The sequence below is a fragment of the Aptenodytes forsteri genome, unplaced genomic scaffold (assembly GCF_000699145.1).
Source record: "Aptenodytes forsteri isolate BGI_AS27 unplaced genomic scaffold, ASM69914v1 Scaffold641, whole genome shotgun sequence".
Lineage (NCBI taxonomy): Eukaryota > Metazoa > Chordata > Aves > Sphenisciformes > Spheniscidae > Aptenodytes > Aptenodytes forsteri.
Window position 1 is genome coordinate 1391 of NW_008794962.1, and position 9516 is coordinate 10906.

Consider the following 9516-nt stretch of genomic DNA (forward strand, 5'->3'; position numbering starts at 1 on the left):
GATCATCGAGTCCAACCGTCAACCCAACACCACCACCCACTAAACCATGTCCCTAAGTGCCTCATCTACTCGTCTTTTAAATACCTCCAGGGATGGGGACTCCACCACTTCCCTGGGCAGCCTGTTCCAATGTTTAACCACTTTCAGTAAATAAATTTTTCCTCATGTCCATATTCTTTTATTATTACTATTTTACTTTATTTTACTTCAATTATTAAACTTTTCTTATCTCAACCCACGAGTTTTCTAACTTTTACTCTTCTGATTCTCTTCCCCAGCCCACCGGGGCGGGAGCAGTGAGTGAGCGGCTGTGTGTGAAGGAGTGACCATGAATTGGCTGGTCAACTCCGGCAGTATGAGGAAAGTCTCTCTCTTCCTCCCTCGTCTCGGTTGGTGCGATATTGCTGCCGGTGCACCGTGGTGGTAGCGATTGGCACCTGTTGGTCTTCGACCTTCAGCAACCCCACAACAGAGGGGTCCTCCGAGAGACCAGAGCAAGGATGGTTTATGGGCAATTCTGGCTAGGAAGTGTACTCTTTAACTCATCACAGAGTTTTCTACCAATGAAGTTGCCCATCCATCCAGAGCACAATGGTCCTACTTGGGTACAAGAGCATCGTGGGAGACTTGAAAGCCTCGCTAAAGTCAAGGTTGCTCTTGCCTCATCCACAAGTCTAAGCAGTTCATCACAGATGGCAGTCAGGTTGGCGAGGCATGATTTATGCCCGGTAAATCCGTGCTGACGGTTCCAAACCAGCTTTTCATTCGTGATGTGCACAGAAATGGGTTCCAGGAAGTCTCCTTACGTGAGGAGTACTACCAGAGACTGGAGGAACTGAGGCTGACTGGACTGAGTTTGTCAATATTGACCTTCTGGCCATGTTTGGTGACGGGTACAACACCTTTCTTTCACTTGGTCGTCTAGGACCTCTCCCAGTCTCAATGACCTTTCACAGCTGATGGGGAGCAGCCTCGCCAGGACGTCAGGCCCTTCTTTCAGCACCTGGGCATGCAGCCCTGCATGCCCATGGACTTCTACAGGCCAGGTTCTCTCCTGACGTCCCTGACTCAAGCTTCATCCACTGCTGAACCCTACCACACATCACAGAGGCCTGGGAGAGCTTCTTGCTGAAGGCTGAGGAAAAGAAGCCATTGAGTACCGTATGGAGACTGTTTATTCTTTGAATTGCCTGGCTAAAGGCCTTGCAAAAATTGGGAGGACAAGGAAAGGGAGGAACACGGACAAAAGCAGCGACAAGAAACAACCCTCACCCGTCTCGTTAACCGATGAGCCATCAAGCAATTACAGGTGCCACTCCTGGGAAGACCAGCTTGGACTTTGCAGCTCATGGAACTGTAAATTGGGGTGCGGCGGGGGGTGTGTGTGTGTGTGTGTAGATCCTGAGCACTGTACTGGAGAGGGCGAATGGGAATGCCAGTGCCAGCTACTGGCACCACCCTTCCACACCAGATAACGCCATGCTCAGCAATAGAAAGTGGAATCAAGGAAGAAGGGGCAAGAGGATATCTCCCAAGGTGCGTGTAACTCTGAAACTGGCTGGGCAGCCGGGAGGAGGTCAGTGTTCGCTTCTGCATCGTTTGTTTTTCATCCTTGTTCCTCACTTATTAAACCATCTTTATCTCACCTGCCCCAAGTTTTCATGCTGAGCTGCTGGCCAGGGTCAAACCACAGGCCACCTCTCTGGATGGGGTTTTCCTCCTCCCTCCCTGTACCTGACTTTCACTTTCAGTCTCTGACTCACCCTTGTTTCCCAGAATAGGAGGAGAGGGGCCGGCCAAGGGCACGGGATAAAAGGCAGGGCAGGACCCAGGCTGCAGCAAAGCTGTTGCAGCCCAGGGCAGGTGACGAAGACGACGGTGAGTCCTTTCCCCTAATCCCTCCTGCCCACCCCACGCAAGCAGCCCTGGACATTGGGGGCTGCGGAATGACGCCTTCTGACCCCACCAAGCGACAGAGACCCCACCAGGTGGGAGGAGGACGAGAGCCGGAGGTCTGCTCTGGCTGGAGCAAAGGGAATGGGTGGCTGGGAGCCTGTGTTCAACCCCCTAGGCTCTGCATGCAAGTTATGACCTCTACTTTTCAATATCTCTTGCGGCTAGGTCCTATGTCCCGTTAAGCAGTGGGTCCACATTTTCCTTAGCTTTCTTTTCTGCTGATACACCTACAGGAACCTTGTCTTCCCCATCCCTCAACACTGCCCGCTCCAGCTGAACTTTGGTTTTCTTAACAGTATTCCTCCTGAGCAGCCCATCGCTGCTTCCACCTTCTGAGTTCTTTCTGCATTTGAGTCAGGAGCTTCACCCTCATGCATTCACTGCAGCCAGGTGCCACTGCCATGAACTCACGCTCCCTGGACATGAAACTCATGTGCCATTACTGTTCTGCGTAACACTGATTCCACAGTGATCACGCCTGCATCGCAAATATTCTCTCCAGAACTCCATTACAGGCAACGTGTAATGGAGGTCCTCCTCCTGCATGAATCCTCTGATTTAGTTGGGTCAATTCCTTAAGCAAAAAGGGATGTGGAAAGATTTGAGAATGCTCTTTACTGTTCAGAAGCACGCAACCGTGCACAAGTCACAATGGAAGCTACAGCTTCCATAACTGTGGCTGCAGAGAAGAGGGAAGGTACCCCTGAAGAGTCACACTGACCTTCTGTCATCTGGAGATGTCATCTTTCTCTCAACCCATAGGAAGGCCTCCGAACATGCTCCCAACTCACTGCTCTCCTACAAACAAACCTGTTCTTTACCACCTCCTGAATTCTGCACTGTCTGGCCTGTACCTGGAAGATCAGACCCAAACAGCCCCAAACCAAGGCTGTAAATGAAATTGTGTTGCTGGGGAAAGAGGGGGCAGGAGGAGAAGAGATGGGACCTTGAGCAATCCCAGCACGCATGTGGGATCACTCCAGGCACTCTGCATATGGCATGTCCATATCTCAGCAGGCCTGAGAAAGCATGTTCCTCTCCATTACACCTTCAACATTTCTGCATTTGCTTACTAAAATTTGGAGAAATTAGTCCAACTGCAAAGTCATAAAGTCAGTCGATAAACAAAACCTGCAGGTGAATGCTCCTGCTCTACCAGAGAACAAAATCCTCAGCCACCACATTGAGACGTAATCAGCCAAAAAAATGAATCCAACTTTTTTGCCTTGGTTTTCACCATTGAGTCTTGACCTCAGGCCAGTCATGTTCCTAAGGCCCCCCCCAAGAGTCTGGGGGCGAAGGATTACACAGAGAGAGCAGAGTCCTCTTAGGAGGCATTTAAACCAATGGTACATACTCATATCAACGGCAGAAGAGAGAGTGTATCTTAGAGTGCTGAGAGAGCTGGCCAACGTCATTGCATGGCTGATCGCTGTTATCTTGAAAAGGTCACAGTCACCGGGCAAGCTTCAGAAGACTGGGGACGGGCAAATATCACATCTATCTTTGGAAAGGACCAGAAAGAGGATCCAGGAAACTACAAGTGCCCACGGGTAGGCAGCTAAGCCCCACACATCTTGGGGAATGGGGCAAGGAATGGGAAGGGTAAAAGAGAAACAACTCATAAATTCTAAAGATAGTTTAATAGGTAAAACAAAAGCTGTGCACACAAAAAAAAGAATGCCTTCACTCCTTCCCATCGACAGGCAGACGTTCAGCCATCTCTAGGAAAGCAGGGCTCCATCACATGTAAAGGTGGCTTGGGAAGGCAAACACCATATCTCCAAGCATCCTCCTCCTTCTTTCCACCAGCTTTTATTGCTTGAGTTCAGTGTCACAAGGTCTGGGATATCCCTTTGGTCAGTTGTGGTCAGGTGTCCCCAGCTGTATCCCCTCCCGGCTTCTTGCCCCCCCCCCCCCCCCCCCCGCTCGGGGGGGGGTGAGAAACATAACAGGTCTTGACGCTGGGCAGGCACTGTTCAGAGACAGTGAAAACAAGGACATGTTATCAAGACTGTTTTCGTCACAAATCCAAAACATGGAAGAAAATTAACTCTATCCCAGCCAAAACCAGTACAATGGGACACACCGCGCCCACGAACCCTCTGCAGCCATCTCCTGCTGTATCGCCACAGACACCATTGGGAAGGGGCACTTGGGGATCTCTTGGGCTGAAGAAAGCGAGCAGGAGCAGCATGGACATGGCGAGAGCCAGCAGAGAGCAGACCAGCCCTGTGGGGAGACCTTCCTCACAGGTTCAAAGTGAGAAGAGCCTCCCTCCCAGGGTGGGAATAGCTACGTAGCAGAGGATGGCTTTCATCTACTGCTCCCTGCATCATGTGCTCGCTCCTTCTGGGTCACGCTGCCCAGGACTGCTGCCAAGCAAACCAGGTAGCGCTCACCACGTGGATTCCCGGTCTACTCAGAACCGCCATGCTACTTCATGCTGTTGCAGTAAGTGTGACCCTAGGCTATCACCTAGTGGGCTTAAAGGTCTCTCGGGCATGTTTCCCATAGCCCTGGTGTGACGGTCTCTAGAAGAGGTGGGTTAGATCCTCCAATGACGTATTCTGAGAATGGCAAAATGCTCCCAGACCTGCCTGCTGGCATTATGGCCTTCTTGTGCCCCAGGCCACCCTGGCTTTAGATGTTCCCCATGCCTTCAGATGAAGTGAGAGAGAGCAGCTCCTCTGGGAGAGAAGAGGAGAACGTCTTCTGGAGGAGACATGCGTGAAAGAACTAGATAGTGCAGTACAAGTGAACGTGGAGGTCACATCCATACTCTATTGGAAGCATCTAGAATTCAATTTCACACTTTAACAGGATTGTACTTGGGGACACCACACACCTCTCTTACTTTGTTACTACAGCGGTTATAAAGAAAATCTTCATGGTCTTCAAAGGCGAAGCACGACAAATGCCACGCCTAACAGTATCGGTATTATTATGTTGATCCAGTGTGTGAAGTTTTTCGTGGTGTTGTGGTATTCCTGCTCCAAGTGATAGGTCACCCTGTGCATGTACTTGGCTTTTTCATAGAAGCCATCTCTGAGCAATGCACTCGCCTCCTGTGAAGACAATCGGGCTGTCAGCAAGGGCGTGGTGCGTGCAGAGAGAGGGGCACAGAGCCAAGAAGCAATGGGAGGGACCAGCTGGGACCCCTTTGCCGTTCCTGCCTGCTAGCCACATCTTGGCACCTGCGCTCTCCCACCTTTGATTTATGGCTGATCATCTTCTGGTGCTCCTCCAGGTGCTTCTTAGCGTAATCCTCCAGCTTCTTTTTCAGCCAAAACATGTGTTCTTCACAGCTGCGTAACTGGCTCTGCAACTTCACCTTGTCTTCAGCCTCCTTCTGCCGCTGGACCTCCCGCTCCTGCTCAGCTCTCTCACACTGGTCTTGCTCACCTGGTGACAGAGAAACAGAGGTGGTGCACAGGCAGGAGCTGAGCGCACAAGCCCCCAGGAATACTGCCGTCCCCCTCCATCAAGCTTGGCCCTCTACAGGCAATGGCATTTCTCCAGCCCAGAAGTTACGTCTCAGCTCCTTGTCCTTCTCTGTCAGGGAGAGGTCTGTGTTGAGGATGCTTTTGGCCAGAGTCTTTCTGCTTTGGAGGAACTCCTGCAGGACAGCATCTGCCTGTAGGACCACAGGCAGAAGAGGAGTCAAGCGGAGAAACAGCAGCTGGGAAGAAATAGTTTCTTGGGGGAAGGGGATGGGGCATGGAGCCTCTCCCCTTGAAGGGGAACTGCTCTTGGTCCTACCTTCACCCCCTTGCCAGGCATTTCCCGATATTTCTCTACCAGTGCCTGCTGGTCTTCTTTGAACAGTTGGTAACCCCCTGACACACTGTAGACACCATCACAGATTCGTCTCTCCATGTCTTGGGAGAGGTCCCTGAGAGCAGCCTCGCACTTGTCACGGGATGCCTGCTCGTTTTCCATGCAGAACTTCACCTTGACTGCCTCTACCTGGCGCTGTCCGGAAAGATGCAGAGGGAAGGCATCAGCCCAGGCCGAGCCGCTTCCACCGCTCTCATGCTAGGCAAAAATCAAGCCAGGTCGACATGGAAATTGGGCTCTCCTGTTCGTGGTGTAATCAGCTGGGACGTGAGAAATGGGGAGGGCATTCTGCGCCCACATACATCTCTGGAGCAAGGTGCACAAGGGAGCAGAGGGCGTGCCAGGGACCACGGGCTTCACAAAACACAGGGACAAGAATTATTCAGCTGGACAGGGGAAGTGTGGAAGGCTACAGGCTTCCAGCCAGGGCAGAGACACAGCTGGGCCGCAGCAAGAGAGGGGGGCAGGGCTGAGCTTCGTTCCCATTGCAGCACAGCTTTGGAACCTAGGGAGAAGAGCCAGTGCAGCAGGGACGACTGCCAGTCTGCGGAGAGTGAGAGCAGGTGGTGGGACTGAGTCTCCTCTGGAGAGGGCACAGCAATGTCCTCTGGCAGGAGGCAGGGAGGCCCCTGCCCCAGGACCATGTTATTTCCCCAAAGCTAAGAGGGTGATGGTGTCCCTGGGGAATCCTGGCTGGGCTGGGGACCACCTACTACGAGCTCTGCATGGAATGAGTAGATGCCATCTTGGGATGCCTGTGCCGTGAACAGCTCCAGTGTCTCCTGCTCGCACTGGCTGTGCAGCTCCAGTAGCTCCTGAACAGTCTCCGTTGGCAGCTTCACCCGCCGCTCCATCAGATCCTGGTACAACGTCACAGCCTCTTTCACTGCCACTGTGTTCTCACTCTCTGCCAGGACAAGCACCGCACTCTCCAGGCATGGCACTGCCCCGCTCTGGATGGCCTCCACGTAGGTCGCTGCCAGTTTCCCCAGCACTGCCAGGGAGGACCAAGGATAAGACATCCCGTTCAGCCCTGGGTCCTACCGTAGCCCTGCTGCCTCCCTGCCAGAGTCTTCCTGAACTTCTTTGCCTAACTCCTTCTCACCCTGCTGGCAACATCCAGAAGCTCCAAATCCAGAGGCAGGGACAGGAGCCAGCAGAAACCTCTCCCTTTCCCCTCCTGCATCCTTTGACTCTGCATTTGATCCTTCCCCAGACACAGTCCCAAGAGCTGCTGGCCATCCAACCCTCTGGACAGCAGTACTCACAGTTCCCTGTTACGATGTGGCCACAAGGGATGGTCTTAGGTGGAGACTTTTTCCAGACGTGGCTGCAGAATTTCTCCACCTGCTGCTGGAATTCAGGATTGATCTTACTGTTCTGAAGCTCCTCCAAGTGGACCAGGTCCTTCTTGCTGGCCGGCTGGTCGAAAACAAAGCACTTGCGATCTGGAAAGTACTGGCGGATGCATTCCCGGGTCTGGTTGTAGCGTTGGGTCTTGGGGCTGCTACCTGTGGGTTAAGAGGGCACGGACCACGGTCACCGGGCTGGGACTGTTGTTGAATTACACTGAAATGCTGCTGTGTCTGGAGCTGGACGTCTCCAGCAGCACAGCACCATTCCCTTACCAGCCTTTAACTTCAGTGCGTTCTCCAAGTATTCGTCCTCAGAGATTTCCTCCCCATCCCTCTCCAGCTGCAGTGTGAAATCCCGGACAGCCCAGATGAAAGTTGGGAAGAAGAGGACAAATTTTTCTGAATCCTCCAGTTTATCTTCGCTCTCCTTGGGTGCTGCTTTCAATTTGACATGCTCAGCCAGCTTCACCACACAGCTAGGGAGCTGGCTAAGGAAAGAGGGACCTCCGCTCTGAATGCAGGGGCATCGCCATCCTGCAACCACTCAGCACTTCCTGGGGAAGAGAGGAGACCGCGGGGACAGAGAACAGCCTGGAACCACCAGGAGGAGGGACAAAAACCACTCAGCCCTGAGGGCCACAACATGGGACTTCTGAGGACTCAAAGCACATCGCAGGGCACCACCAGAAGGTTCTGCAGCTGTTTGAGGAGCTGGGATTTGTCAACACCTAGCCCACCACACAGGCAGAGGAGGGCATCCCTGGTGCTGCTGTCCCACCAAGGATACTGCAGCTGGTCCATGGCTTGCTGGTCAATAGTGCCTTTGCTGTTGTAGATCAGGGTGCTGGAGAGCAGTACGGTTAGCACAAAGAGCCATATGTCGTTCTTGGTGTCGCCCTGGAACAACAACCCTTGTTTCTTAGCAACAAGACTCCCTAAGCATGAGCGAAGCCCCAAATCCCCAGACCCTGAATGCCCCTAACCAACAGGCCATGGCAAGATCAGTCTTTGGAGAAGCCCACCCCCATGCCATCACCATGTCTTTCTGTAGCTAGGGTTATCATCAACTCTTAAGTCTCAGGGTCCCACAGGCCTCTATCAAAGTGCTCCCTGAGCACCTCATTCCTGTTCTGCTGCTCTTTTCCAGAAAAGCAGAGGAATTTGGCAACTTGCCTACCCCAACCTCCTTCCCCATGGCCTCTGGCTCTTCCCAGCACACAGGCTGAAGGCCACCATAGGCGGTGGGAAGACCTTGACTCTGATCACCATGGCTGGGCCCTCAAGAGCTTCCACAAAGTGCTGGGAATGCACAAAGGGAGCTTCTGCTTCTTCCGCACCTTCTCCACGTCGCCCAGCCCTTCAGTGTCCAGCAGTACCAGAGTGTGTCCCGGCCGGCAGGGGTGAGCTACACACCACATCCAGACACCTTTGGTGTGGGACTGCACGCTGGAGCCCAGGGAGAAACCTGTGGGGAGGACACGAGGGTCTAGAGACTGTTTCCTACAGAGTAGGAAAACCCAGGCACCTTGGCCATCCAGGGCTGGGACCGCCCTCACCTTTCCTCTGACGAGCCAGCCTGTTCATGAGGTAGGACTTGCCAGTGCGGTACGGCCCTGTGATGGCCACCACCACCACAGGCTGGGTGATCTCTGACAGCACCTGCAGGGCCTCCTGCTGGACCACCAGCCCCTTCGTCTGGGTGTTCTCAATGAGGCAGACAGGCTCCGGCATGTGGATTTCAGATGCCATTGCTGACAGCAAACGCAGCCTGCAAAGGAGGTGGTGAGACGGGCTGGTTAACGAGGTGGGGGACACCCCACATGCCAAACGGGGACAGTCGTTATCATCCGACTTCATTCTTCCAAGCAAATCACGCTTTGCACCAAATTCCTTCGCCCATGCCTCCTTTTTTTGCTTCTCGCAAGCGATGCTGTGAAGAAACGATGCCGCTTAGAAGAGGTGCACAACCCCTTCCCATTTGCCTCCCAACAGATATAGCTCAATTTCTGAAAGCCCAGTGGGACTGTGGGAGCATGCTGCAGTGTGTCCTGAACACCAGCCTGAAGTTTGCTGAGTGGTTAATTGTGCAAAACTGGGTGTGGAGCCCAGCAGTGGCCTCAGGCAGGGCTCTAGGGCGAAGAGGAATGACTGGAGTCACCCCAGCACTGAGGAAGGGCTAGGTTAGGGGGTGAAACTGAAGCTTAGGGGAGCTTCTTAAGAATGGCTTCATTAATTTCTTATGCCCGACCCCATCAGACCCCTCTCACCCCTCCCTCTGCGCCCCTCACAGAGACGTGCTTGGTGCTTGCCCGTGCAAGGCTCCCCTCTCTCCTTTCCTCCTCCCGTGCATTGATGCGTGACACCC

The 9516-nt window shown here is 53.3% G+C and overlaps 1 protein-coding gene across 1 annotated transcript in view; it reads right to left on the bottom strand.

Moving 5' to 3' along the window:
- Window positions 1-4887: 4887 nt before the first annotated feature.
- LOC103895747 (guanylate-binding protein 1) overlaps window positions 4888-9516 on the bottom strand; it is a gene marked incomplete at its 3' end in the record, with an annotated part of 11766 nt that continues 7137 nt past the window's right edge. The window contains exons 2-11 of the mRNA XM_009275449.1: window positions 8708-8919; window positions 8489-8616; window positions 7939-8048; window positions 7425-7627; window positions 7065-7307; window positions 6510-6790; window positions 5719-5931; window positions 5491-5593; window positions 5168-5361; window positions 4888-5024 (exon numbers count right to left, since the gene is read on the bottom strand). Coding sequence (XP_009273724.1) covers window positions 4888-5024; window positions 5168-5361; window positions 5491-5593; window positions 5719-5931; window positions 6510-6790; window positions 7065-7307; window positions 7425-7627; window positions 7939-8048; window positions 8489-8616; window positions 8708-8900 — 1805 coding nt within the window. The remainder of the gene's footprint in view (window positions 5025-5167; window positions 5362-5490; window positions 5594-5718; window positions 5932-6509; window positions 6791-7064; window positions 7308-7424; window positions 7628-7938; window positions 8049-8488; window positions 8617-8707; window positions 8920-9516) is intronic.